General features: G+C 57.1%; 8 protein-coding genes across 8 annotated transcripts; 4 read left to right on the top strand and 4 right to left on the bottom strand.

Moving 5' to 3' along the window:
* Positions 1-504: 504 nt before the first annotated feature.
* On the top strand, positions 505-1,759 carry B0I36DRAFT_349408 (uncharacterized protein; the record flags this gene model as incomplete). Its single annotated transcript, XM_046156791.1, has 4 exons — positions 505-892; positions 971-1,211; positions 1,287-1,396; positions 1,458-1,759. The coding sequence occupies 4 exons, from the start codon at positions 505-507 to the stop codon at positions 1,757-1,759; spliced, it is 1,041 nt and encodes a 346-aa protein (XP_046012999.1).
* Positions 1,760-2,230: 471 nt separating this feature from the next.
* Positions 2,231-3,680, bottom strand: B0I36DRAFT_243953 (queuine tRNA-ribosyltransferase; the record flags this gene model as incomplete). The annotated part of the gene is made up of 3 exons (XM_046150022.1): positions 2,231-3,206; positions 3,285-3,535; positions 3,615-3,680. The coding sequence occupies 3 exons, from the start codon at positions 3,678-3,680 to the stop codon at positions 2,231-2,233; spliced, it is 1,293 nt and encodes a 430-aa protein (XP_046012998.1).
* Positions 3,681-4,237: 557 nt separating this feature from the next.
* On the top strand, positions 4,238-5,489 carry B0I36DRAFT_349406 (translation initiation factor-like protein eif-2b subunit alpha; the record flags this gene model as incomplete). Its single annotated transcript, XM_046156790.1, has 3 exons — positions 4,238-4,323; positions 4,443-5,337; positions 5,400-5,489. The coding sequence occupies 3 exons, from the start codon at positions 4,238-4,240 to the stop codon at positions 5,487-5,489; spliced, it is 1,071 nt and encodes a 356-aa protein (XP_046012997.1).
* A 722-nt stretch (positions 5,490-6,211) lies between these two features.
* On the bottom strand, positions 6,212-10,369 carry B0I36DRAFT_323675 (C-type lectin protein). The gene is made up of 13 exons (XM_046154005.1): positions 9,727-10,369; positions 9,543-9,661; positions 9,235-9,473; positions 9,059-9,173; positions 8,983-8,996; positions 8,902-8,923; positions 8,529-8,818; positions 7,759-8,452; positions 7,623-7,698; positions 7,170-7,558; positions 6,801-7,069; positions 6,638-6,719; positions 6,212-6,493 (listed from the first exon to the last, which is right to left on the bottom strand). Exons 1-13 carry the CDS (start codon positions 9,982-9,984, stop codon positions 6,427-6,429), a joined length of 2,634 nt encoding a protein of 877 aa, XP_046012996.1. The 5' UTR covers positions 9,985-10,369; the 3' UTR covers positions 6,212-6,426.
* Positions 10,370-12,304: 1,935 nt separating this feature from the next.
* Positions 12,305-13,304, bottom strand: B0I36DRAFT_121396 (uncharacterized protein). Its single transcript, XM_046148040.1, has 2 exons — positions 12,554-13,304; positions 12,305-12,475 (listed from the first exon to the last, which is right to left on the bottom strand). Exons 1-2 carry the CDS (start codon positions 12,989-12,991, stop codon positions 12,446-12,448), a joined length of 468 nt encoding a protein of 155 aa, XP_046012995.1. The 5' UTR covers positions 12,992-13,304; the 3' UTR covers positions 12,305-12,445.
* Positions 13,305-14,763: 1,459 nt separating this feature from the next.
* Positions 14,764-17,163, bottom strand: B0I36DRAFT_374284 (uncharacterized protein; the record flags this gene model as incomplete). The annotated part of the gene is given in 3 exon segments (XM_046160261.1): positions 14,764-15,085; positions 15,125-15,176; positions 15,186-17,163. Coding segments are annotated over 3 exon segments (2,352 nt in total).
* A 4,495-nt stretch (positions 17,164-21,658) lies between these two features.
* B0I36DRAFT_289343 (senescence-associated protein-domain-containing protein) lies at positions 21,659-23,910 on the top strand. Its single transcript, XM_046151672.1, has 3 exons — positions 21,659-22,110; positions 22,199-22,886; positions 22,944-23,910. Exons 1-3 carry the CDS (start codon positions 22,093-22,095, stop codon positions 23,777-23,779), a joined length of 1,542 nt encoding a protein of 513 aa, XP_046012993.1. The 5' UTR covers positions 21,659-22,092; the 3' UTR covers positions 23,780-23,910.
* Positions 23,911-24,891: 981 nt separating this feature from the next.
* On the top strand, positions 24,892-27,446 carry B0I36DRAFT_323667 (Spc98 family-domain-containing protein). The gene is made up of 2 exons (XM_046154004.1): positions 24,892-25,319; positions 25,394-27,446. The coding sequence occupies exons 1-2, from the start codon at positions 25,092-25,094 to the stop codon at positions 27,188-27,190; spliced, it is 2,025 nt and encodes a 674-aa protein (XP_046012992.1). The 5' UTR covers positions 24,892-25,091; the 3' UTR covers positions 27,191-27,446.
* The last annotated feature ends 467 nt before the right edge of the window (positions 27,447-27,913 follow it).

Here is a 27,913-nt window from a genome sequence, read left to right as displayed (position 1 = left end):
CCCCCATGGCTCGGCATGGATCCGGACTCAGGCACCATGCGTCCAGGCCGGACTTTGCGAAAAAGCCCTGTGACTATTTTCGACCCACCCGCCTGGGCGCCATCCAAGCTCGGCATGGGACACACAACCCCTGGCCCTGCCAGTGGGCTCGCCGAATCACCAGGCCCTTGGTAATTTCCCTGGGCCTGCCTACAGCTTCCGCGACAAGGCCTCATTTTAAATTTGCAAGCTGGGCATCCAGTCGCTGGCCGCAGCCGGGCGCCCAACAAAAGCCCCGTGGGTTCCCGGTCACAATGTGGCACTCGATAGATTCCAGATCTTGTTGTTGGCCTGCCTGTGTGTCGTCGCATCTCCTCAAAGCTTGACAAGCAGTTGTCAGCGCCTCACCGTTGCGCCACCCCACGACCTATCAAGCCCACCTAACGGCACGAATACGCGAGCAGGCGATCACGGGGGACGAATCAGCTATTTCGAGAAACAAAGCTGCAGCTCGGGACTTGAACAATGGCACCAGCTTACTTGATCGGCAGTTGGATGGTCCTGGCTGGCCACGTGCTCGCCAGCGCTGGTCACCACCACCACGCCCATCTTCACCATGCTCGCCACCTCCCAATTAGCCCGCTTCCTGTGCCAACCGAGGTCCTTGACTTCGGCCGGGCGGCCCAGACAACATCGCCAGCCACACTCGGCGACAGCTGCGGCGAGGTCAACGACGCCATTGTAGGCTGTGCCGACATCATCCCCAACTTCGACAAGGCGGATGCCCAGCAGATTGGACAGTGCTTGTGCTGTGATGGGACTAAATACCGGCCGAAGGTGTTCGACGGCAAGGCTGCTCAGTGTGCATCCTACATCAAGGGCCTCGCCCCTCAGTCCACGGATGCCATAAACCGTACGTCAAACCTGGTCTGATGTCAGAGGAGACCGACAGCGCTTGTGTTTTAGGTCTGCTTGGCTAACAGCATCGCAGAATGGGCCGGACTGGCAAGCTTCTGTGGTCCGGGAGGCCCGGAGGGCAACATGGCTGGGGTGTGCACGAAGACTTATAGCTACAAGTCAAAGGCTCCCGAAACAATCGCTGCTGTCGGACCTGCCGTCACCGCCTCAGTAGCACCGGCTTGTCTGTCACTGCAGGCCATCGGAGCATCGTGCATGAAGGAGACACCAGGCTTCGGATCCCTGCCGGCAAAGTCGCAAGCTGAATGCTACTGGTGAGCTCATGTCCCATCAATCACCCTAGCTCAATGTATACCAATGTCCAATCGCTAACCCGGGACCGTATACAGTTACTCCTCCACCAAACAGACAACGACCTGGATCCCAGGCCACCTTGACAACTTTGCCAACAAGTGTGCCAACTGGGCATCAGGCGCAGGGCAGAGTTCTCTCGGCAGTGGTATGTGGCATCACGAATCCTTGCCATGCTCTGATATATGACCACTAACACTCATGTCTAGCCGCTTCGCACCTGGTTGGATTCTGCTCGAGCCTGGGCGACTTTTTGGGCTCCGAGGCCCCTTCTGTGATGGCTGCCGCTGCCACCCCGACCCTGGGATTAGCCGGTCATACTACATCAGCACCGGTCAACGAGCAGCCAGTCGCAGCCATGTTGGAGACATCAGCACCTGCGAGAACCGGCCCTACCGTGTCCGAGTCGCTGGCTCTGCCCACGACAACCAGTGGTGCCATCACTCTCGGCAGACCCGCGTCTTGGGTCCTCTGTGCCGGCGCAGTTTCATTGGCATTGTTCGGATGGTAAAATTACAAGAGTCCATCAAGAGTGACATTTTATGAAGAACATTACCCACTCAAGACGAGCTGGAAGGGACAACCCTGTGGGCAGGAAGTCAACCACATACATTATCGACATATACCCCCTTTCCTTGGATCTGCAATTCTTTGGGTTCGCGCAACCGCCGCCTCGATTACGCGTTTCCCCCCAACAACACGTCCTCTTCGGCCAACTATTCCATTCCCCATGTACATACTTTTATTCTTCTTCGACATACCTTAGCGTCCTCTATTGTGCATCAATATCATGTTGTATCGGTATGGCTCTTAGCAGTGACATCATTTGACATGACTCTATTCTAGTACAATATCTTCCTGGTAAGAGACTGGCTCGCTTACGGCTTTGCGTGAGCATCATGTTTTCGTGTGTCAAGCTTTTCTCCGTGACGACAGCTGCTCGTGGTTTCACACAACGTGCCTGCAGGTATTTTTTCCCCTTCTATGACTCGAGTAAGTCTACGCCAACGCCACGCAGCGCACCTACCGCCCAGCCTGGATATTTCTCCTTGCTGCCGTAGTAGTCGGAGAACCACTGGTGAAGATAGGCCGGGTACCTGTCCTCGATGATGGCGGCGCGGACTTCGCGCATAAGATTGAGCTGGTGCCACACGTTGTGGATGGTGAGCAGATGGGCGGCGGCGGTCTCCTTGGCCGTGTTGTGATGCACAAATGCCCGGGTGACGTTGATCCCGCCGGTGGCGTCTGTTGGTGATGGGGTCGTCGGCGTTGATATCGAAGGGTCAGTGGAGGCGGTGTCTGACCGGCGGCGGCAGCATATACATCCACACCCATCCTCGATGGGCCCAAAGTCATCCGCATACATGGCGTTCTTCAAGTTGAGCACGCCGTGCCTGGTGATGGCGTTGCCGAACCGCGCCGTGCGCGTCGGCCACACGCAGTCGAACATGTCGGCGCCGAGGGCGACGCTGACCACAAGATCCTCCGGGTACCCGATGCCCATGACGTACCGGGGCTTGAGCTCGGGCAGCATGGCGGTGCACGTGGCGACGACGCGGCAGAAGTCGGACTTTGCCTCGCCGCCGCTGAGGCCGCCGATTGCGATGCCCGGGGTGTCGCGCGCGACCATGGCGGCGCAGCACTCGCGGCGCATTTCGTCGTCGAGCCCGCCCTGGATGATGCAGAAGAGGTTCTGCCTGCCCGGGTTCTTGTGCGCCGCGATGCACCGGTCTAGCCACCGCACGCTGCGCAGCATGGCCTCGCGCATGCGCACGGCGTCGGGGGACGTGGTCACGAGCACGTCGTCGAGCTGCATGATGATGTCGCTCCCGATGCTGTTCTGCAGGTCGATCGAGTGCTCGGGCGTCAGCAGCATGGGGCTCCTGTCGTGTGGGGAGAGGAAGCGGACGCCTTCCTCGGTGATGTTGGCGAGCTCGAGGAGGGAGACCATTTGGAAGCTGTACTTGTGTGTCAGTCATTGGAACCAAATTGTCGGAGGGAATGGTGTTGTTGAGTGCAGTAACATCCAGACCTACCCTCCGCTGTCGGTGAGGATGTTATGGCTCCATCCTTGCAGCTTGTGAGCACCGCCAACGGCATCAAGAACGTCCTGGCCGGGCTTGAGGCCGAGGTGGTACGTGTTGTTGAGGCATAGCCGGCAGCCCGTCTCTTCGAGTTGCTCTGGTGTCAGACCCTTCAGCGAGGCCTGGGTGGCTACGGGCATGAATATGGGGAGCTGGACGGGGCCATGAGGAAGGGTCAGATTCGACGCCCGTGCCCGTGTTGTCTGGAAGCAGTCAGTGGATGCTCATGAGAGGTGATCTATGCTCCATCTCTCTCGTATGTCCGGAAACACACAGACTTACTGAACACCGAGCTACGAGATCAAAGGTGAGAGCCGCCGAGGACTGGGAGGCGATAGTGCTGGCCATTCTTCTGAGCATTACTTGCTCCTATGACTGCCGGGGCGTTATTGGCGATGCATCAGGAACTGCCCGAGACTCTACAACGCTGAAGTTATCGTCCTGAAAGTCTGTCGGATCACCAGATTCACCCGTGACTGCAATATCTGTTTGTAAGACGGGGAGAGCCCAATATCGAATTCTGAACCTCCCGCAGACGCTAACACACTGGCAAGACCCCTGTGCGGCCTGGCCCATATCGTGCAGCAAGTCTCCAGCAAGTAGCTTTTAGTGCGCTGCACGCTCGGAAAGCACCTCGCTGGGCGTGCAGGTACTTCTCCGAGACCCAGTCCTCTGCAAGCTGTGGCACCCCGCGAGAGTGGCCACCGCCGTCGTCAGGTCATTCGAGAACCCCGCCAAAACTTTTGGTGACGCTCCAGCATTTGATTGAGTCACTCTTGCGACAAGCACCAAAACACCACCCTCACAACACAACCTTGTGACCATTTGGCCCTCCGAGATAGCCAACCTGTGCATCAGACCCAGCCATATTTGTGTATTGTCTGTCTGCACAGCTCAGCTTCACGATGGCCGCCGCCGTCGCCACCCTCGACGCCTCGGCGACAACGGACCTTGCCGTCAGGTCCAAGCCGGACTCGGACGAGGCTTTCGAGTGAGTACAGCTCCGCGACGCCATTCCTGAAGCACGACAGTCTCTCTCTCGAGTGCTGTGGAATTCCTGAGATCTCCAGGCTTTAGTAGCAACTACTCATGCATGTCTCGCGCACACAGTATCGTCAAGGTCTACCACCGACTGCTCGCCGACGACCCCGACCTCACCATGCCCGTTGCGGCCATCGAGGCCCTCATCGAGACCCTTGGCCACTCGCGCAGCTCGACCGTCTTCGAGACTATGGACCTCGTCAAGACCCAGTCTGCAAAGCTGCTCGCCAGCGTCGCCAACCCGATCCCCTTGTCCCACGGCACGGACCTCTTCCAGCAGTACCTGGTCATGAGCCTCAAGCAGGACCCCTCCTCAAAGAGCCCCGACAGCATACCCCTCAGCCCCCACGAGAACTTTGAGGAGGTCAGGCAACACCTCCTCCGAAACGGGAGGCTGTTTGCGTCCAGGGCAAAGGAGTCGCGAGAGAAGATTGCCAGTCTGGGCCGGCGGTTCATCGCAAACGACTCGGTGGTGCTCACGCACGGCGGGTCCAGAGTGGTCGGCACGCTGCTCGGCAGGGCGGCGGAACAGTCCGGCAGCGACGCCCCGCGGCGATTCAAGGTGATCCACGTCATCAACGAGGCCGAGGCGACAGAGTCGAATCGCGTGGTGGCCGCGCTGCGCGCAAAGGGCGTGCCGGTGGCCACGATACCAGACTCGGCGGTCGCCTACGCCATGTCCAAGGTCAGCATGGTCGTCGTGGGCGCCGAGGCCGTCACCAGCAACGGCGGCATCATCTCGCGCCTGGGCACATATCAGATTGCCCTGCTGGCCAAGGCGGCGCAGAAGGACTTCTTCGTCGCGGGCGAGCAGCACAAGTTTGGCAAGACGTTCCCCCTGGACCAATTCGACATTGGCTTCGAGCAGAACCTCCTGGACTTTCATGCGAGCAAAGCTCACGAGGACACGGAGGAGAGGGCCAAGCAGGACACCAAGCCTACTGCCGAGCCCGTAGACTACACAGTACGTCATCCATATTCCTGGAACATGATCTCTGTTATTTCGTCTGATAAATGACCATGTAGCCGCCCGAATTGATCACTTCCTTCTTTGCCGATCACGGCGTCCTCGCCCCCTCCGCAGTCAGCAAGGAGATTCTCGACTTCCTGATGTGAAAATGGCGAGTCAGTCCCTCGGTCATAAAAGCAACAGTGGCATTTTTGGGGAGGCAGACAGAGCTGGGACGCCACACCGCGGCAAAGTAGACGAGCAGCCGCACCCTTGGAGACGATGGAGCCGCGACTCCCCATTCCAAAAAAGAAAGTTAGGGCTACACGGAATGCGGCTTGCGACGGCTTGAAAGCCGCGGATTAAGCCACGCGGAATGATACCGGTTGTCGGTGCTTGAAGCGCACCAGGATTCTAATTCAAGGCTTCCGAGGTGTCTCAAGTTCTCTGGGTGTAGGCGGCCTAGTAAAATGCGGCCATAGCCTGCCTATCCGCAGGCCGATGACGGAAACCCGGCAAAATTGAGGAGGGATACGAAAAGTAAGGCACTCCAGAGTCCTCAGCTCATATGACCCTTAGAGGAGGCGGTGGAGGAGCGTAGTATACCCCCCCCTCCCCCCTGAGCGCGGCAGACGGGTCGGACGGATCCCAAAGGATCTTTGCATAGCCAGCGCGGGTAAAAGCTTTCACAAATACCATCAAACGTCATCAACCATGGACAAAAGTTCATAAGAGCTACGCATATCCCGTGTAACGCGTGAGTATGTGCATACACGAAAAGACATGGCCCAAATCACAGCACTTGGCCAACATCCGTACTGTAGCAAGGTGGTCAAACGAGGGTGTTTTATATTTAAATATGGCTTTTAATGAAAGATCCACAGCCAACAAGCCCAGCGCGCGTGCAGACATGGCCAATATATCGTTTCCGCCAGTTATCCAATTGGCCTGACGCAGAATGAGTGTGTGTGTGTGCGCGCGTGAGGTTCAGCAACAAAAAGGAAAGCCCATGGCAACGTGAACAGAAGCGAGATCCGGCGTGTAATTTGCACTTGGCGTAGGACAAGAGTTTCATGGCTACCCTTCCCCCCGGCAACCCCTTTTCTACAAATCTCGCACCAGTCTTGCACCGACCCACGCGTAAGGATAGTTGCGCTGGTACCAGTTGACACTGCGGTAAACGTGAACCGGTCAGCGGCTGCTCATTTCGCTCCCTCAGAAACAGACGGGGAAAGGGGTGTTGTTGTTCATGTTGTCTTGGCTACAAATGTCCAATGTGCATGGACAAAGAGGGAGGAGATGAATGATGACTTACAAGGACTTTCTCCCCGCAATGCGAGGATGAGTCGCCCATGACCCGCCAAAAACTATATTGTGCTTCTCATCGAAGAAGTCGGCTATATCGAAAAAAAAAAGATAACAGATTAATCATCCTGTCTCTGGTGGAATGCATGGGAAAGTGCCCAGAAAAACCATACCAGTGTAATTCGGATACAGCGCCATCGGCTCGAATCCCTCGTGCTCGCGCAACGGCGAGCTCGTCCACTCCCAGACGCCACCCATCTCGCCACGCCCAGCTGGGCGGACGTCGCCTTCGCCCGTCACGGGCATCGGGTGCCAGTGCTGGAACCCAACATTGGCACCTTCGAGGTCCGCGTACAAGCACGACGACTTGTCGGCGGCTACCTCGCCATTAGATGATGCCGCTGACGGCGGGGTCTCCTGGACGCCATTGTTGCTGAGATGCCTGGGTATGAATGAAATACGCCATGTCAGCCGGGGGGCCTCTTGGGGGGGATTTGACGCCACATCAGGTCATGCAGAGAGTGGCAGAGCAGTATACTCACGCGTTCACTGCCGGGAGCGTCTTGCCAATCTTGTTCTCTGCCCGCTCACGCTTGAGGTAGTCCACATAGGCGTAGATGCTTTGCGCCTCCTCCGCGGTAGGGATTCGGCCCCCCATCCACACCGCGCATGCCGCAAGCTCGTCGTACGAGGCAAAGACCGGCCAGTCCAGGGCCTCCTTCAGCGGCACGAGCCCGTAGACCGTCCGCACGGACTTGTTGGCCAGGAACGATGCCGGCAGCTCGGACTTGTTTTCATCACTAGTACCGTTGACGTGACCGTTGGAGTGGCCATTGGAGTGGCCATTCGTGGTGCCATTGGACAGTCTGTTGGTGGTTGCCCAGGATGCTGGGAGTTTTGTCGTGCTCGTCTCCAGCATGAACCGGCCATACTGTAGACGATGTCAGAGTCCACGCAATTTGGGCGACGCAAACACACAAAACTGCAGAACATACCTCCTCGTTGGTGATAGCCCGGCCTTGGGCCTGGAAGCTGTGCACTCGAACCCGCCGAGATGGCTTCTCGTTGTCCCTAAAGTAGCAGCTTGTCAGCATGATCACACGCAGGGGGGAATGTGCTAGGACAACCTACCAGCCAAACGGCCTGTCTGTCGCAAGATCATCCTCTGGATCGTCCATGCCTACGTCAATCTCTTGTGCTGGGATATCGAACCAGGCGTTCTCGACTCGTGCGGCCTTGGCCTCGACGGCCAGGGCTCCAAAGTCTGGACGCGGCACACGTGTCGGTGGCGCCGTCTTGTCGCTCTGCAGCATCATGTATAGCAATGTTTCCAGATGCATGACCTCATGTTCGAAGCCAACCCAGATGGCTCTAGCCACGTCACGAGGAATTTGGTTGGCGCCACGAGAATATAGACCTTCCAACCGAGACCTGACACGTCCCTGATACTCCAGGATGTCCTCTACGCAGGGCCATTCGTCTGGAATTTCCGAGTGGGCATGGCAATGCTCAGGGTTGTCTACATCAGGGTCGATGCCACGCTCGAAGATGGACGAGAAATACTTGGGATGAGTGGCTGCCGTCTTTGTAGTCTTGGTGAGCTGGATGTCGAGAAAGGTGGGAATGTGGCCGAGATAGAAGATGCAGGCATTCCGAAGCTTGATCGGCTGTCCTAGAAGCTCCTCATCTGGCAGCATGTCTCTAGTGACGGTGTCCCACTTCTCCCAGAGAGCTTGCCACTCCTTGAGTGTAGGGACAGTAGAGGCAGCATATTTTGCGGGTTTGACGTCGAACGCCGAGTTGGCCCTGGCAAAGAGATGGAGTCCTGTGCAGAGCGCCATGCTCAAGTGTCAGCTTTGCAGGATTGACCGAGCATCAATAAACCTGGATTTTGCACATACCGTAGTCGCCATCTTCTGTGATCCACTGATCTTTCTCGAGCAGCCCGGCGTCCTGTAGGAGCTGTCGGCGGTTTTCGGTAGAGAATTTGAGGCTCTGCTCCACCTGGATGCGTTCTCCCGCCCGGATGCGCTCACCCAGCACCGTCACGTCACGGACTGGGCTGTAGAAGGCTTGATGGCGGCCGCCCTCGATGTCATAGATGTATTCCCCAATGACTTTCCAGTCCTCCAGGTTGAAAGCTTCTTGGCCCAGCACCTCATTCGCATGCACAAGTCCGTTCAGGACGAACCTGGAGAAAATCCATGGTTAGGACCGCCATGTCTGGTGCTGGGAAACCATGCTCGTGCTTGATGATCATGACGATAAACTTACTGGTGTGTTAGGCCTTCCTTGTCTGTATTGTCTCAATACTTCAGCATAGGCCTCATTGACCTTGTCACGGGAGTTACTGACCATTGTAAGCGTGACTTCTATAGGCGTAAGCAAGTCTTCACAGCAGCGGATCTAGGAGGTTATCTTGATAACCTACTAAACTTTGGACGGGTTCGCGCATGAGTCCAGGCCTATCAGTAACGTATCGGAAGGCCGAAGGATCTCGGTAAAGTCCCTCAAGAAGGACGCTGCCCCGTCACGGGAGAAGTTGCCTGTGGTCATTGCGAGTCAGCATGCCAACTCATTTTTTGACAGGCTCAGCTTCAAATTTACCAAGACTGGACCCCATGCTCGCAATGCATTTCGGCGTGGAGTCCATCGAAGACTGCTTCAGCCATTCGCGACCGTCATCATACGTCCCCAGCAAGCCGTGGCACTTGACATGTTTGAAAGTCGGTAGCTGGGCCAGGGTGCGTTCGAGCTCCTCCCGAGACAGGTCGAGGGCATAGTAGTCGACGTCCTTGCCGGCATCGTCAAGTGCTTGTAGGAGCAGGCGGATCTTGCGAAGGTTTCTGCCCAGACGTATTAATGAATTTGAGATCCAATCCCGGGCGAAGGTCATATATTGAGCCGAGACTCACCCGCTGCCGAGTTCAATGAACATGGAGCCATTCGGGATTGACTTTGCAATGTTGGAGGCGTTGCGGCGGAGCAACTGGATCTCCGAGTTTGTCAAATAGTATTCCTCGAGGTAAGTGATCTGCCGTGAGTGTCAGCATACGTGTCGAGCAAATGATCAGTTGTCTGGGGCAAAATGGACCGCACCTTTTCAAACAGCTGCAAACCCTTCTCATCATATAGGAGCAGGGTCGGCATCTGCCTGGGCCCTTCCTGGGGGCGGAAGAGCTCGAAGATCTCCTGCTTGAGGTTGAAGGTACTAGCATCGGAGCGGATGTCGATGATGTCGATGGCATCCGGGAGGGAGCGTGGGATGGCGGACTTGTTGGTGGGAGTCTTTGTGGCCAAGCCTGCCGGATTGGGCAAGGGGCCCTCGGACGGTCGCATAGCAAAGGCTGCTGCCATGTTGCTCTCTAGGATGAACAGCAGCAACAAGGACGATGAGATGCCCGGTGGAGGTTATGGTGTGATATGCAACGACCGGGGTGATATATCGAAGGGGATTCACAGGCACGATCTGGGAGGGCAATTGCTTCTTGTGTATAGTGAACCGGGGTTACGCGGACAGAGCACAAGGCGGCAGAGCTTGTAGGAAGCAGCCAGAGATGCAGAACACGCGAGATATCTAGGCCTTTAAGGGGAAGGAGCCATGGAGAATTGACGCCGGAGATGCAGGAACGGCACCACCAAGATGTAGGACAAAGGGCGGAGCTGAGTCGCAAGGCGATGTGGGATGCGGGGGTTGCCTGCCGGTGGGATGGGCAGGCACAGGCACGTTCCGGTGCTGTCCAGAACGCAGCAGAGGGACATGATGATGACTTGATGACGCCGGGCCCGCCTGGTGGGCGGCAGTGGCGGCGGCTGGGTCCATGGCAAGTATCGTCGACATTGCAAGCGCAGCGGGGTTGCGGAGGCAGCGGCATCGTGGTTGGAGATGGGCCCCAAACTCTGCGCGGGCGGCCAGAGTAATGATGTCAGGCGTGAGCGGCGCGTGGGGCGACGGGCAGCAGAAACGTGTATCCATTACACACGTATACGATGCTGCGTCGTGGGATGCCCATGGCATTTGCAGCCTCCCCCGCACCGCCCGGCCATGGCATTTGCCAGAGTGCCCCGTCCGCGCTGGGCCGAGTGTGGCCGTCCCCCGCGTGGCCCTCGGAAGGTACAAGTCAGGTGCAGGACGTAACGGATAGCGTAATCAGTCAGTTGCTGGTATGTGCAGGACGCATAGCGTAATCAATCAATTGCTGCATGTGGTCGGTCGAGCCGCGCAACACCACCACCTGCCCGCGATGCAATGCTGTTGTTGGCACTGCTGCTACTGCTGCTACTGCTGCTACTGCTGCTACTGCTGCTGCTGCTACTGCCGTTGGGCTTCTGCTGTTGGTCCGGGGCCCGGCGGTCGAGTTGCCCTTCACAGGTGGGCGTGCATGCATCACACATCACCTGTTCAGTACAGTATTACTCCGAACATTATTGTGGGCAACCACTTGCACTGAGGACTGACTGCCTGCCTGGCTGGGTGCTCGCCTGTGGCGGGCGAGGCTGCCCATGCCCATGCCCATGCCCCTGCCCTTGTCCTGCCATGCCCCGGCCCTGCCCTGCCCAAGCCCTCGCTCAGTGTGTGGTGGCCCTCAATCAGCAATTGCCGCCGCAGTCTCTGCTGGATCTTGCCGCATGCATGACATCGGCCCAAACGTGTTTCTGTTGGTGGCCGGGGTCCTTTTGGTCGGCAATGGGCCTCGGGTTGTCGCCCGCGCACAGCCGCCCGCTGATTGGTGTCTTAGCCGGGCTCAGACACGCCGAGCAGGGAAAAGAACGGGACCCCCCCGGCTGCTGCGAGGCGGAGGCGAGCTTCCTTCCAGGCTGACCAACACCAGGCAGGGCAGGCCTTGTCTCAGTGGCCCAAAAGTTGTTGCTGCTGCTGCTGCTGCGCTGCACCAGGAGCCTTACCTCCAGCTCTTCTCATCACAAAGACCGGCCCACGGACTTCCGTAGCCCCCGTCCCCTACGAGGTACTTGCTCATGTTTCGGATCGAAAGCCCGATCCATGGCCCGGCAATGCTGCTCCTTTGTTGGCTTGCTTACGCACTGCCCTGCGGCCGTGAATCAACCATGTACTTACGCAGCAAGGCGTGTGTTGTCTCTCTGCGTGGTTACAACCCTCCGGTCCCGAAGAAATGGCTGACAGGCCAGGGTCTTGGGCACGTGAAGGGAAATTCCACCCTCATCCCTTGCACGCCGTGCATGCATCTTGACGGATCAAATCTTCTAGAGTCATCCAAGCTTGAAAAGAATTGGCTCCAGTGTGACCCCCCCCCCCTCGACGATTAGGTCGGTCAGTCGGTCGGCCTACTGCGTGCGTCGGTACCTTGCGAATGCGCCCAACGTACGATGCACCAACCCCTTTTGGCCATCGAAATTCGACCAACCGCTTTTCCTCCTGCGCGCTCACTTGCCCCTTACAAACTACCCCGACTCAGCACCTGCTGCTTCTGTTTGGTGCTTGCTGACGGCGGCTCGCTTCTCATCGCTCCGTCTCACGGGCGCCGCAGGCAGGCAGGCGGGTAAGCAGGGCAGGTAAGCAGGTAAGCAAGCAACCTGGATGTGTCCGGACACGAGACTTTCGGACGAGATCGGTCGACGGGTGACATTCCCTGGCTTGCTGGCTGGCTGGCTTGCGGCCTGCGTCGTCCGTTCACGACGACTCTTTAGCTCCAAGAGGCTGGTTCTGGGGGCGTGAGCAGCAGGGAAAAGGGAATTCTGATTATCAAACATTGTTTTTGGGAACCAACTAATCCTTTTTTGACTTTTCTTTGCCCCAGCAGTGTCTTGTCATTTTGTTTGTCCTTGTTCGGGGGAACCTTCATCTATGCGCTCTAATGCCGCGTATGTCCTTTTTGTGTTGCAATCAATCCTCAGTTAATTCCTAATGACCTCGCTTACGGAGACGGCGGGTACACATACAACTCACCCACATATACACCTTCGTGCTCTCCCGTCTCGCCATGAAGGGGGGTGCGGACCACGCCAACCAGTCAGTCAGCACCATGCACACACACACACAGCGCCCGCATGCACCCAGCGACCAGGCCGGCCCGAATGTCCAGGGGCGGGGAGGCGGACCAGTGGACTGGCGTCCTCCCCGGAGTCGTAGTGCAGACTGGGGCGCGCGCGCATCCGGGATAACGTACTGGTATTCGGTACAAGTAACTACCGTCCGCAGTAAGCACCACGTGGGGTGTGTGCGGTTTCCCACCCAGAAAGCGTTGCAGCACAACCAGCAGTCATGGCATGGCATGGGATAGACGGGCCAGTGCCGACCAAGGAAAAAAAAGGGCATTTCTCTCTTGTGCCGAGTGCCGTAATATTGTTCGGTCTGCACATTTCCATGGTGCCCGCCTGCTCGCATGCATGCATGACTGCCCAGGTAGAGAGAGTTGTGCCCCCTGGCAATAACCGAGCCGCACCGTCGTTGTGGTCCGTCAATGTATTTTCTTGCTGCAAAAACTGAGAGCACGACGATTTATCGGGTGTCGTACCTGACAATTATCTGCCACGTTACGTGAAGGGGGGCTCAATGTTGGTGGCAAGAGGTACCGACGCTGCCCTTTGGAAGTACCCAATATGCTCCGAGGGTTCGAGGAACAGAGAGTACCTTAAGGTAAGTACTTTAAGTAGGCTGACATCTAGCTCGGACGGGGGGCATTATACTCTGCCCTACGCGCCGGTCCGGCTTTGTAGTGCATGCATGCCCTGCCTCACTTTCAAGCGCGCCTTGCTAGCCTCAAGCCTCGCTGGGTTGGTTGGTTGGGGCTTTGGAATCAGCCGTCGCGCTGGCGCCCATGCCGACTGACTTAGCAAGGGGCGGTTCGAACTCCCTCTGAAGATATTGCTCAATCTGCCAAGCGCCGTCCATGTCTTCAGAAACTGTCAAGAATACCTTGGGGCAAACACACACGTGTGCGATCGATCGAGTCCCACAGTATTTTGTGCACCGCGGCTGCGTGAGAGAGCAATCGCAGACTTACCTCCGATCCACACCCCGTCCCTCCCCTTTGCCCGCCCTTTCGTGTGCGGCCGCCATCTCCATGCACACCCAACGTCCTCGATCGAGAGACCATCTGCCTGCCTGCCTGCCTGCCTGCGTCGCCATGTCCTCCCGCCCGATGCGGTAAGCCCGCCTCGGCACACAGGTAGGCCCAACTTTTGCGCCTCTGGAGACAGAGCTGCGTTGAGCAGCGCACGTTCCCATGCGTCGCATGTGGATGAACATCGCAGCGAAAGTGAACCCGGGGTGGGCAGGGATCTGCGGGCCTAGCCAGGTCTACTGCTCCACCTTGGCAGCTCGCTCTCCACGGCTCACGCCCTCGACTGCACCACTCCGTTGCAGTCCGGCGATTTTTCCGTCTCGACACACCCCCCTCCCTCCCCGGTGTTTCTGCCAGTCCCTTTTCGTCCTCGCCGTCGGCCGGCGTCTTAACGGGTTAGGGGTGCGTGCTCTCAAACCACGGTCCCGGAACCCGAAACCTCATTGCCAGTGCCGGATGTTCAGACAGCCGCTATAGTCCGATGACCCCCCGCGACCGTGCATCGCGATATTCCAATGGGTTGCAATGTAATGTGTATGTCCGTTCATTTGTGATGTGTATCGCGCAGCAAGACAATCTTGCACGGCTACCTGCTCCGGCTGGCAAAAGGCTCGTCCTATCTCCACCCAACCGTCTGGCATCTGCAAACGCCCCGATCGCGACGCGAGGCTTGTCTCAAAGGCTCCTCATGGCACCAACCAGATTATCAATCAATGGCGCTTGGCAAAGAAAATCCAACGTTCAGGGGCTGCGGCACGGCAGTCACCGGGAAGGACCTCCCTGTCGCCTCTGGCGGTAGTTCTCCATGGCTAAGAACATGTTCAACCGTCGTTCAATCCGCGTTTCGCATTTCGTGTACGCTGCAAGTGTGTGCCTTCTAAATGACAAGTAAATATGTAGAAAGTAGATCACTCAGCCAGAACAATAACCGCGCATGCCGTCGCTTGCTTCCTCGTGCGCCACGTTTCCTGGTAGAAGGCGGCTTTCCTGTAATAGGAGAGAAAGGTCTGATATCCTTGGTAAATGCTGTCCCCCAAACCCAATGACGGTATCCTTGAGATAGGTCAATCTCGGCCCGACCGAAACGTCCGGCTTATTTGGGGGTGTTCTGCGGCCAAAAATGTCCCGGTAGGTCGCCGAGATCACCACAGAGCCAGGCGTCGACATCCCAGTGCATGCGTTGGTTCTCGTGCGCATGGAGCTGATCCGTTGTCAGGGCATCTGCGAACATGCTCTCATTAACGTGGAGTCCGACCTGGCCTGCTGTTCCGCTACCAGGCATCTCTCCTCCATGCGTTGGAGACTGTAATATGCGTGCCTGAGAACCATCCGAATATCTCCACACCTCTGGGTGGGCCTCAGATGGCGCGCTGTTCGTCACGCCCCCAGGTTCTGCCGGGTTGGGCAGAATAAGGCTATGCGTATGGTTGATGGCTGTGAAGGACGGGGTAGACTTTGGTGTGCAAATCGGGCCCTGGCTATCGGCCCCCATCGACGAGGCGCGGTCTGTCGTACTTGCCCGTGATCTGTCAGAGTCAGCTGGGTTGAGAGCACCGAAATCTTTGAGCTGTGGCCGCAACAGCTCATACTCCTCCAGACCGCCACCCGAACCACCATCGCGCACCCTCTTGGTAGCTATTCTTGCTGTCTCGGTCAGATCTGTCCGATTCTGCTCCTCGTGCCTGTAGAATTCTTGTTTGATGTCGACAAAGTACTTTTCCATCTGGAGCAGTATAGAGACGTACGTGGACGCCATCTTCAGCCATGTCGACATCTTATCAAGGGTATTGTATGCAACCGCAGTAGGTCCATGCTGGTAAACCATCGGGATGGAAGAATCCGTCTTTCGCAGAATCTGCTCTCCCCTCATGTGCTGTTTCTCATCCATCTGAGGAAAATGATGCGCATAAAGCCCAACGAAGGCGGCGGTCCATATGCCAAAGAGTACAAGGGTGGATTGGGGGAGGCGATTTTTGCGCTCGCATATCTCGATGAGCTCGACAATATCCTTCGCGGCTCGGAACACGTGCTCGGCGCTCTCGTTCCAAAAGCCTTGTGGCCACTCATACTCTTTCCTGGGAAATGTCGGCTCGTCGCGTGGCCCTTCAGGCCCTTTACATCGTATGGGAACGAAGGGAATGTACTCCCGATGCAACATGATCAGAGAAATGCACCGCAAGACGTGGAGAAGAATGTAGGCACTCGAGGCCTGATGGTTCTCATGTCTCCGGTAGTTGGATTCCGAGAATTTGAATGTTCCGGGGAGAGATGCATCAAATTGCTGAAGCCGCTGGTTGAGCTTGTAAAAAGTTGTCCGCGAATCCCAGGGCGGGTGCTTCTCCGTCAGACGACCGCCATCTGAACTATACCGAGAGATATCACCCCAAATGTCGACCAGACGGATAAATCTGCTCAGCACGCTGTCGTCGTTGATCTCGCGACGCTCGTCCTGCTCGAAACCACGCGAGGGCAGCATCCCCGTATTGACCTCGATCGCAAGGTCAAACTTATCCTCCGAGCAGGGCAGCTGAATGCAGAGATCCTCACGCTGAATCATGGTGACCCTGCCTTTTCCACACGCGAGCATGCGGTCTAGCACAAAACATCCAAACATGGTGCGCCGCATAACTTCACGTTCGAGGATCAAGTGCGATTCTTGGGAAGGATCTTGGCCGGCACGAGCGTTTGCTGACTCGGTCGGTTCATCCACGAGACCGAGCTTGAGGAACTGAGCCAGTCTAATGGCACCACCTATGGACATCCAGGCGCCGAGGCCTCCTGGTTTTGGTCTCGTCTGTCCCCATTCATAAAGCCCAAGCATGAGCATAGCTTGTACCCGCTCAACAGAGGCGGTCTTGGGAATCGGGCCCAGGGCCATACTCAGGATCTCGGCGTAGTAATCGGAGGCGGTAGAAGGGTCGACTTGTGTTTGCATGGGCCGCGACCGCACATTTCCCGGCTGATTATTGGTAATGTGTGCCAGGTATTTGACCAAGTCTACATGGAACCGCGCTGTCAAAGCAAGGACACCCAGGAGTACCAAGTTGAATTCCGGAGACACATCGGTGGGACCAGGTGACCTGAATCTACGACCGAGCTTCTCCTTCATCGTCGGCAAATGCAAGAAAGGCAGCTCTGGTGCGAAATGCAGCTTGTATAGATCGAGCACCTGATCCCACACATCCTCGGTGAGAAACGGCGCAGACAGCACCTCCTCGGCGTATGTGGTGCCTTTCTGGCCGTCGGACTTGGCGATCTCGTCGATACGCTTCAGTCGCTTCCGGTCAGAGCCTCCTTCACGGTCCGTTTTCGCGACGACGGGTGGTTCGTTCCGCTTCGGGGGTGGAGGATTCCCTTCTGGCGGCTGAAAGATGCATTGTTTTCCCGTCTTGATGCAGCCATCACACGGACTCGAGCCACCGTTGTTCTCGCACTTGATCTTGGATTTGCGACATCGGAGGCACGCTATGCTCGAGCGCATAGGCGGACGCATCTTGGTCGGTTTCTTGCCATCGAACGCACCGACGATAACCGGTCTTCGGTCATCGTGACCATACACCCCGCCTCCCACCCCGTAATTGGAAGCTTGCGAATGTGCCACGCCTATCGGGAGCTTGTCGTAAGCCACAGGCGGGCTGGGGGGGATTAGGGGTGCATGTGAAAGGGTTGATCCGTCACCGAGATGTCTCTTCTGCGCGAGCTGATAGTGGGCCAAGGATGGCCGGTCGTTGGAGTCTGTGACGTCCTGAGGCGAAAGGATGGACTGGATTCGGATTGGGGTACTAATCGTGCCGGTTGAGCCTGCGATCACAGGCTTTGTGTGGTGGGCTGAGCAGGAAGGCGAGCTGGTCCTGGAGATTAGTATCTCCGGATTGCGGACGTAATCAGCGAAGCGGGTAGCGTCGAAAGAGCGTGGTGAAACGGGGCCGGCGGCTGTCGAGGTTTAAAGCAGGCTATGGGCTATTCCGAACGAGTGATCGTCTAAGCGAGACAGAGAAGGCGGATGTTGCCGCGGAAATCCTGACCAGTGGTTTCACAGTGGAGACGGGTTCGAGCCTGACGTGGTGGCAAGCAGGATGGATCTGATCGGCTGAGCCAATTCTGGAGTGACGATATGAGGTTACACTTGGAAGCAGTTTAGAGGAGGAAGAGAAAGACGGAGGAGATGCTGTTTCGGTGGGGGCAGTAGAACGAAAGAGGCGGCAGGTGCGGCAGGGGTGCCAGGCGGTTTGAGAAGACAACTTTGCGAGGAGGAAGCGGCCCGCAGCACATGGAGGTGAGCCAGGCCGCAGCCGCAAGGACCAGCGACGAGACGAAATGGTTGTGAAGCGCCGGCTGGGCATGGACACGCGCACCAGCAGGCACGGGAGCAAGTCCGTGGCGGGTTCGATTTGGCTTTGCGAGGATCGGGAGGGGAGCGGCTCGAACTCCTGCCTTGCGTATGCATGCAGTGCGTGCTAGAGACACACCCCGGCCCGGTGCTCAACCGTAAGCGCAAGGCCCGGGCACCTGCCCCAGCAGCCTCGAGGGGGACCCCGGCCCTGAATCTTCTGTGAATGGCCCTCGACAGCTCACCCGCTCTCCCAGGGCTACGAGCGCCGGCGACAGCACCAGGCAATCCATTGATCCTGTCTACGAACATTGCCTCCTTTTGACTCGTCCAGGCAGGCGAGACAGGCCTCCTCGCGACCTGCAGCCGTACCGGAGCTGGACTGTGCTCGTGCCGACGGGACCAACCAACATATCATTGCCCCAGGAGGCAAGTCGTAACTAATTAACATCTTTGCCTTGCCCAGTGCCGGCACCCTTACTCCCACTCTTGCCGTTCCTCAGCTCGGCCCGGGTCCAGCAAGGATCGGGCGTGGCTGTCCGGCTTGTAAGAGTCAGACCACAGCCAGGTGTGACCCCAGGTACTCAAGTACCAGACTCTAACTTAGCAAGCTGCGCACCACAACAGCCCAACCCCCTCCCCATTGCCGACCAGAGCATGACCAGTGCGCCTGGGGATCGCTGAAGATTCAGCCAGCTGCCAAACTTGACTCTGCGGGACTTTGTGTAGCGTACACTTCGGCCGGGGCGTCCTCCCTCCCTGGGGCAGATCACAACGAGTACCTCGAGGGATGCGCCAGCATGTGAGAGGAATTGGTCTCATCTAAAGGCACAGGTTATGCGGCAATTGCCGGTGCTGAGGGACCTCCAACAGGACCTCTAACAGGCTGTTTTTCTCTGCCAAGCACAATTCCCGGTAACAGAACCACGCCAATCCATTGCGAACCACGCCGATGTACCACTTGAAGGTGTGCAATATATGATCCAGTGCTCCGGCGGCGGTCCGCGCGTACCGCAGCTCCCGAAGGACAGTACAAAGTTCGGTTTCACGACATCACAGCCACCTCTGGCCGATCATGCCGCACAGCGAGGCAACCGGACAAGAGTCCTGCCTTGACAGCGCATTTGCGGTCATCCAGTGTGACTGTGGGCTCACAAACGCCAGCCAACGGCACCTTTGTTTGGCCTGTTGTTGGCAAACGATACACCTCCTGAACCTGCAAGCACCCAGGCGTCTTACCAAAAGGTCCCCTGCAAACCTTGGTCACCGCATCGACTGATTTCTCATCCCGGCCCGATCCCGACAGCTGTGCTCCATACGGAACCCTCCGTAATACCAGGCCGTTCTACTTGTCTTTTCTTACCCTGCGGCAGGTCGGTGTACCCTTGTCTTGACAACAGGGCCTGCCTCTGGTGCGGTTTTCCGTTCTGGGTCCCCACCCAAGGATGGAGCCCAGGACTTTGTGTGGTGGTCCATGAGCACGAGACTTGGAGACTCGAGACACCCCTCTCGACCCTCCATCCTAGTGTCTGCATCCTCGGAGCAAAGTCCGGCGCCGTCGCACTAGCCTGTCCTGGGATTGCCAGGCATCACAAGATCGGCACATCCAAGTCGGGGAATTCGATCCCCCATTCAGTCGCCTGGCCGGGTCTCCCCAAGCACATTGACACTGGCTGTTTGGAATGATGTCTCTCGCGCTCTCTCTCGTGAGCTCCCAGCAGCACGGAGCACACCACGTCTGACCGACCCCCGGGTATCCCGAGCCCCTCCCTATCCGCTGGACCTTTCATAAATTCCAGAGCCACGTTACAGGCACTTTCTTATCCACAACAGCCGACACCCGACGGCACCACTAAGCTATCCACAGTTGTCGTCTGCACATGTACTATGGTAGAATTGTATCCAATCCGATGGCTAACGAGACGCCCGGCTGAGTCAATTCTGGTTGTGCCGCAAGACAACCTTCTATATGATACAGTCATTATCGTCCCTATTCTCCTTGAAGCCCACCGCCCCAACATGCATTTCATTCTGGATTTGGCCTCGATCGATGAGCTGTTAGTTGGCTCTGCCCACATTGGCTGCCACAAGGCCCCTGTCCGTCATCCAAGGAACCAACAAACATGGCTTGCAGCATCTGGCAAGGGGCGCGGATCTGGCAAGAGCGACGTGCATGACAGGATCTCACAGACTCATTTCGAGTGTCGGGGCGTACTCTGTTGGCAAAGATGCTTTTGCGTCTCGCTACTTGCCTTGTGTCAGCCAAGCCCGTCGCTTCAAGACCAGCCAGCCTTACGGAAACAAGGACGTGCAAACGTTGTTGCCCATCAACTTTTCATGGCACACGTCTAGACAGATTTGGACATTGGCAGCGCAGTCGTCCAGTGATGGAGTGGATCAAGGCAGCAGAGATCTTGATGCAGCATGTGAGTTGCGGAGGAGAACGGCCCTAGCATCATGAACTCCAGCCCAGCCAATTCGAGAGGATGTGCTGATTTCGAGTCGCATGGGTGTCGCTTCGTAGTTAAAGGGTATATACCTACCGCAACAGCCCATCTGAATCCATTTGATCTTAAGAAAAGCCAGAACGAAAGTTCCCTTTCATCCACATCTTCCACGCCACGCGCCGACAGACTGGTTAGAAACTGAATGCACGCCGGGGCAAAAGTCGGCCAGCCCAAGCGCAGCTTCCGGTGTGGTAAGTGCGGGGGAATTGCCGCTGGGGTACAATACCAACAATGCCCATGATGTGATTTCCGGCAATGCTTCCGCGCCGTGCCGCCTCACGATTTGTGACAGAAATATGATGGGGAGGATGCCTGGCAGGCAGCATTGGGACGCGGGAGTCATGGCGGCCCAGCATGTCTCGGCAGCGTCTTGCTCGCAGCCATCATGAAGAGAGAGGCATGTCACTTGCAGAGCTCAATATCCCGCAGTGGGGTTGTTGATGCCGCCTGTTCCAGACCTGCAGCAAGTGGTTAGTCGCCCGCAATCCGAAAAGAGCCATCGCTCACATCATCACTGGGGGACGATACCTCTCAAGATTATGCTCGCAAGGACCACAGCTGATGTTCTGCGCCCTGCTGGGGGACACCTGTTTCGTGTCGCCAGCTTCACAACTACGGCATCCCGTGTGTGTTGATGCCTACGTTTGGTTCAACATGGGCTGGCACGAGGCATCAACGAAGACTTGGCGCTGTAGCTTGCCATACAAGCCTCGACCAGGACACGGAACAAACCTCGGGGGGATGCGATTGGTCGGCTAACCAGAGCCAGAGCCCGAGCAAGACAGCCGACAGTCACAATAATCAGCGGCTTGGCCAACATTTAGAGTTGCAGCTCCTCTGCCCGCTAGCGCTCATGGTCCACCCGACCCAACAGGGTACCGGTACCTTGAACCAACCATGGTATGGAGCCAACACGAAGGTCCTGCCACACCGGAAGCACCAATACTCAAGGACCGGCACAGGATGGGAAGGTTGGCTTGCTTGCGGGTATACCTGGCCGGGTCGGCTCGCAGACTTACGACTTGCTGCCCAGGCATATTCGTGGGGTGTTTCGTCGTGACTGTCACTTCTGGAGCCAGAGGGGCTATGCCGGGTGATTTCAACTCGCATGACTGTGGTTGGCCTTGCTAGGTGGGTAGCGCCGAGCCCTGGTGGCGATCAGAGCTGGGTGTCGAGTGACGTTGCTCGAGAGGCCTCTCACAGCGCTTGCAATGCCATCCCGCGCGCTTACAAGAACAATGGGCGTCACGTCTATTCAAGGAGTTGCCGGCCCCAAAACAAACATTGTCACCAGGGATTGATTGCTGCAAACGCAAACGCCGTAACCACCGATTCCTTGCCCGAGGATCCCGATCCTCCTTGCGCGCACACTACACATTCTCAGGCCCAGTTGTTCGTGGCGGAGGCAATACCCCTCACCACCACCCAACACCAAGCACCTGTCCCCGTCGAGACGACAAAACGAGGGGCTTTTGGCAAGTCGGCCCCTACTAGCCACCCGACATCAAGGATCTTCCATCGTCCTCCGCATTGGCATAGTCCATCCGCTTGCGAGAACAACGACGAGGCCGATACCCAAGCAGTCATGGCCGCCGGACACAATGTAAGTCAGCGCCCGCAGCCGCACGCGCGGGACCCCATGCAGCCTGCCGCGCAAGCGAGACTGACAAGGCATCATCGCAAACGGGCAGGATCCCAAGCTGCTCTACGCCATTCGCGGCGTATCGGCCTATCATCTCGCCTATGGCAAGGAGGAATCTCTCACGCCAGCAGGCCCTCAGACGCTGTCCCTATTGATGGTGCCCACCTCTTCGCCCTTCGCCGACCCGTCCTCTCTCGATGCCAGCCAGAGGGACGCCGAGGAGGACTTCTACCTGCACCTGCACCTGCCTCCGGAGCTCGATCTGCCTCTGCCCGCCACGACACAGATCTATCACCAGCCCCCCTGTAGCTATCTCATTCCGCGATGGGACCTAGGGCGCGACAGTGGTGCCTTCACGCGGCTCGAGTTCCCACAGGTGGGGAGTCGCAAGGGCCTCCAAGAGGATGTGGATACCTTTGAAACCATCCTGGCACAATGCACTGCGTTCCTAGAGAGAGCCGCACCGCCAAAGACCGCAAAGGCAAAGGAGGCGGCCGAGGACAGTTTCGGACAGCCTTCCACATCGTCCTCCAGCAAGTCCAAGATGGCCTACGAGGACCAACTGCCAGCATACGACCCCGGCCAGTACGAGCCCGGCGAGGCATACGTCCAGGGCAGCCGGAGTAGCCACCAGGGAGGCAGAATCGTGCTCATTGACGAGGAGGATGGAAGCGTCATTGGAGAGCTGGGAGAGGGCTACGAAATCCTGGACGCAAAGGTCGAGCCCGGCTCCAAAGGTATGAAGCTCTTTGCTCGCGTGATATGACCCTCTCGCTGACCAGGCCACATTCAAGCACCGGTCGAGATCACTATGCCGGCAGATGGGGAGGCCAAGAAGCTTGCTATCGTGCCAGCCTCGCAGGAGACACTTGAAGAAGAACTCCACCCTGCGTACAAGAAGTCGACCTTGGTCACTAAGGCCACGGCAGTCTCCCGCCTGATTATGACGACCACGAATATAGCCTCTACAGCCATGGCCTCTGGTTCGGATGCCTTCATTCGAAACACGAAGCCATTGGAGACGGCCATGACCTTTCAGCCTACCACACATGAACGAGTGCGTCGCATAGGCAAGTTTTCGGGCGATGTTGCTGGCGTGTCGGCCAAGACTGTGGGACAGGTCACCAAAGTGGCACAGAATCTGGGCGCCCATCTGTCTGGACGCGGCAAAGGAAAAGACCCAAATGCCCGCCGCGGGTATGGGCCCGATGGCAAACCACTCGACTCGTTCAAGCCCAGCCTGCTGAACAAGAGCATGATGGCATTCTCGACGGTCGCCGATGGCATCGACCAGGCTGCGCGGAACCTTATGACCTCGGCAACGACGAATGCCACGACAATGGTGACGCACAGGTGGGGCGACGAGGCCGGCGAAATGTCTAAACATCTCGGAGGCAGCGTCAAGAATGTCGGTCTGGTCTATATTGACGTCACCGGCGTCTCGAGAAGAGCGATCATCAAGGCTGTGGGCAAGGGCATGGTAGTCGGGAAGGTCAAGGGTGGAGGTGAGATTGTCGTTGGCGATGATATCACTCGGCAAATCTCCAACGCGGGATCAAGCGGCCAATCACCGCTTTTGCTTGAAGACAGCAAGACGGCCAGCCTGACCGGAGAGAAGAACTCGTATTGATGAGGTTGACCACTTTTTCGGGAAGGATCCGGTTGGTGTATGTATGGAGGATATGGAACATACTGTGACGATATATAGATTGCTTTAGTCCGTCGAGCGATAGACAAGTGAAATTTCACTGAAAGTGCCGCAACAGAACGAGATCCCAAGAAACAGCGTCTCGGAACCGGCCGTTTCGGATCAGTCACCCGTGATGAGGATGAAGTCTGGAAGGTCTCCTACTTCTTGAAGTGCCTGAGCCACGCTAGTTACAACGGGCGCCCCACATACCACTAATTACTGCCCAGCTACCCCACGTGACGCGTGAAGACGCGAGTGCTCGTCCGTGCCCATGCGGAACACGTTTGTGTCGCATAACAAGATTGCGGCAGTGGCAGCCAGCGTGTCCCATCACCGTAGACTAGCAGGAGGCAAATGTAGATCAATGCGCGGTCGAGAGAAGTGAGAAGTCGGGCCCTACCGGGCGACAAATTGAGTGTGTCGGACCACCAACAACATCCATCATATTTCATGTTCTCGACTCTCGCACTCCTGCCATCAGAGTACAATCAAACCCGCTGCGACCCACACCCTTGGACTAACATCCTGCAACCAGTTGGGCAACTCGGTATCCTTGCTTGAGATCGCCGGGGCTCTTCCATATCTGCCATCTCGACTACCCTGGGGACGCCTTTGTCACGCTGCGTCCATGTGTCGCTACGAGTGCCTGGGGTCCATCATACTACTGTTCCAGGACATAGCAGACACCTTTGAGTCGAAGAAGCCATCAGCCGTCCTGCATGGGTATGTTGGGTATTGGGGAGATGTCATTGTGACAGAGCTATTCACAAGCCCCGGACGGCGTGTCGCTCGTGTTCTAGACTGACTGTGAACACAGTTGCGGCCACAAGAAATGCTCCACGAAATCCTGCTCGCGCTGTCGGGCCACCAGTCGCCCCTGCTCCGCAACAGCGCTGAGGCCAAGGCCGGTCCAGATAATGACAGCAGCCTCGCCGCCGCCGTACTGACGCCGCCGGAGCGGCAGCTCCTCCAGACGGCTGAGCACCTGAGCAGTCTGCACCACCGGCTCGCGAGTCGCACCGCGCAGATCAGTGCCGCGCACAAGTCGGTCGTCTGTCGCGCCGTGTCGACGGGCATCAGCACCATACACCTCGCAGCCCTGCAGCGTGACATCCTCAATGTGGAGGACAAGATCCTCAGGCAGGATCCCGCGCTTGTGGGTGCCTATAATATTGTGCCCCTGACAGCGATTGTCGGCGAGTTTGTTGGTTGGACACGGAGGCTCCAGTGGTTATGGGAGTTGACTGGGTTCATGATCCGGGAGCGTGATGGGCAGACGTGCCATGCTGCCACTCTCCTGGACCACCTGAGGTCTGAGCTGCAGACGGGATACCCCGATATCGAGGAGACTACTCTGAGTCTCGTTCAGGTTGCGGAAGCAGCGTGGCTGCGACAGCTCTCAGCATGGATTCTCTACGGGCGTGTCCCGTCTTCTGGGCAGCATGACTTTTTCGTGGTCAGGAATGACGAAGATGAGCAGGTGAGTAGAGCATCACACATGGGCGACCTTTCCTACCGCTCTGAGGTTGTCAGCATTGACAAGTAGCGGCTTAGGGCTACAGCATCAACGCCTCTCTGGTGCCCGCATTCGTCACGCCGCAGACGGCAAGATCAGTCTTATTTGTTGGTGCCTCGATCGATCGCCTGCGCTCAAGGAGGGCTTCAGATTGGGGCGGTCTGCGTTTCGACAACCTCTCACATGAAATCCAGCAGCTCACTAGCTTGTCTTTCCCACTGAAGAGCGTCACGCTGGCTCGAGCAGTGACCTCAATCCGCATGACATTGTCGAGGACAACGTTGCAGAAGTTATTACCAATGTCGAAAGTGTTTGAGCTACTGCATCTACTCCGCGGCTTCTTTTTGCTCGGCCGCGGCGAGTTTGCCATGGCCCTGACTCAGCAAGCCGATGAGAAGGTGCGGAGCAGATGGAAGCGGACAGATGGCTTGGCCTACGAGAAACGTGACGGCCTTAACACCGTTGTTGTGAAAGAGGGTGAAGTGAGCGCCACGCTTGCCAGGACAATGGCCTTTGTCGGCAACATGCAAGGAGAGCACGCCGAAGAGGACGAGGGCCTGGAGCTCGCCCGGGATCTTCTGCGTCTTACGATGTCAAAGTCCAAGGCGTCTGCGAAGAAGAAGAGTAGCTCGGACGCCGGCAGTCACATTTGTGATACCCTCGTGCAGACGCCATTCAGCAACCTGCTTTTCTCCGTACCGGCTGTGCTCACCATGGCCATCCCCGAACCACTCGACCTATTTCTTTCCGAATCTGACCTTCAGGTCTATACAATGATCAACTCATATCTCCTGTCTGTGCGGCGAGCACATCTACGCCTCACCGATCTGTGGAAGATCACCTCTCTCCGACGTCAACATCCAGCACCCCCTCGAGCGCCTCACTGCTGCACAAGGAGCGGCGCCGCTCATACGAGGACGCTCCGAAACCGATGGGCTGCCCGTTCCGCGACTATGCGTAGCCCATGGACGACCTGCAGCTCTGCCATCTTCTTCCTTGCCGAGACGGAAGCTTATTTGCAAGTCGAAGTCGTTGAGGGTCTCTGGGAAGACTTCCGCCAATGGCTGGCGGGCGAGGACTCGCAACAGACGCTGCGTGGCAGTAGGCACGGGATGTCGCTCGGCACCACGGCCAACGTGACAGAGACGAGTCGAGATCTGGCACCACCATTGGATAGTGCCTCGGGTACAGCCAAAGAGAGTGTGGCGCCACCCCAGTCAACACATCACGACCCTCAATCCCTCGCGATCGCTCACCGGCGGTATCTCAAGATGCTGACACGACGACTCCTGCTCACCCGCTCGTCATTTACAGCCCCGCTCTACGACCTGCTGGTTCACCTGGATCACCTCGTCGCTCTGATCCACCGCCTCCACGGCATCTGGGCGTCCATGGACCTCGAAGAGGACGAGGGCGTGGTGGACGCGTTCTCCAACCTCGCCGCCGAGGAGCGCGACGTGCGCAGCTCGCTGCGCGACGTGGAGCGCAAGATAAAGCCTGGCGTGCAGGAGGCCATCGCTGCGCTGCGGAGCTTGAGCATGGACTCGTCGTTCCTCGCCGAGATGGAGGGCGACCGTGAGGATAGCCATGATAACGAGAAAGATACTCTGGATGGCCCTCATGAGAGGTCACACGGCCAGCCTGGTGGTGGGAGTGGTAGTGGTGGTATTTCCGCGGTTGATAACGACAACAATAATGACGAAGGCATGATGATCTACGACGACACGCAGTACCGACCAAAGCGCATCGGCGGGATCGACCGACTGCTCATGAAGCTAGACTTTGGTGTGTGGTTCAAGACCTCAACGGCGACATACGACGAGGAGGACCTGTGAGTGAGAAAGCAAAATGCGGCAAGCACGTCAGCTAGGCTGTTGCGAGTGAGCTATCTCACCGCCGCAATGATGGCAGTCTGTGAACAAACACCTCCCCGCCCTTCCTTTGAAGAGATTGTAAAATACTCTTCATTGTCCTTTTGTTATCCTTCTTCCCGAGGGGATTAGACTGGGCCAAGAGAGACACAGTAGATCAGTAGTCTTTAGAAGCATGGTTACACAAAACTTAGCAAGCCCATTCTATTTTGAGGGCCGAGGAAGAGCTCATGGCTCTTGGCAATATGTGGCCTGTGACATTGCCTACCTTTAAGCGCTTGATTTATATGGTGATTGTGAACCTTATGGTGCTTCCAAGTGTATTCATATATTTGGGCATTGAGCCAGGATGGTTCTAATCGCAAAATTGCCCTCCTGTACGAGACAAGCTAATTTTGAATCCTGGCTGTCGATTCAGATTGAACAGGCACAATAGCCAAAATCTTGGGCAATGTTCGGCGCAGTTCTTACAGCAAGTTTATTATTGAAAAAAATGCTTGTCTAATTGGTTAGGGCTAATGTCATACAATTACGCCGCGTAAAGAGCGAGCTAGGCCTGAAATGTAGAGTTGTGGCAAGCTCATAACATTGACTTCCAAAAGGACCAATCCCGTATCATGCGAGATTACGTTAGAGAGGTCTATGATGAAGGACTGCGGCAGGGACAGGCGGCTAAGATCAACAATG

The sequence above is a fragment of the Microdochium trichocladiopsis genome (assembly GCF_020744255.1).
Source record: "Microdochium trichocladiopsis strain MPI-CAGE-CH-0230 chromosome Unknown B0I36scaffold_5, whole genome shotgun sequence".
NCBI lineage: Eukaryota > Fungi > Ascomycota > Sordariomycetes > Xylariales > Microdochiaceae > Microdochium > Microdochium trichocladiopsis.
This window is presented reverse-complemented; position numbering and strand designations above follow the sequence as displayed.

Coding starts and splice junctions, on each gene's coding strand:
- B0I36DRAFT_323667 (XM_046154004.1), top strand. CDS start 25,092: ATGATCCGGGAGCGTGATGGGCAGACGTGCCATGCTGCCACTCTCCTG. Junction 25,320..25,393: donor GGAATGACGAAGATGAGCAG/GTGAGTAGAGCA, acceptor GTAGCGGCTTAG/GGCTACAGCATCAACGCCTC.
- B0I36DRAFT_121396 (XM_046148040.1), bottom strand. CDS start 12,991: ATGCGAGCAGGCGGGCACCATGGAAATGTGCAGACCGAACAATATTAC. Junction 12,476..12,553: donor GCACGAAGGTGTATATGTGG/GTGAGTTGTATG, acceptor CAACACAAAAAG/GACATACGCGGCATTAGAGC.
- B0I36DRAFT_323675 (XM_046154005.1), bottom strand. CDS start 9,984: ATGGCAGCAGCCTTTGCTATGCGACCGTCCGAGGGCCCCTTGCCCAAT. Junction 7,559..7,622: donor GGGCTATCACCAACGAGGAG/GTATGTTCTGCA, acceptor CATCGTCTACAG/TATGGCCGGTTCATGCTGGA. Junction 6,494..6,637: donor ATTGCGGGGAGAAAGTCCTT/GTAAGTCATCAT, acceptor CGTTTACCGCAG/TGTCAACTGGTACCAGCGCA.
- B0I36DRAFT_289343 (XM_046151672.1), top strand. Junction 22,887..22,943: donor GGTCGAGCCCGGCTCCAAAG/GTATGAAGCTCT, acceptor GCCACATTCAAG/CACCGGTCGAGATCACTATG.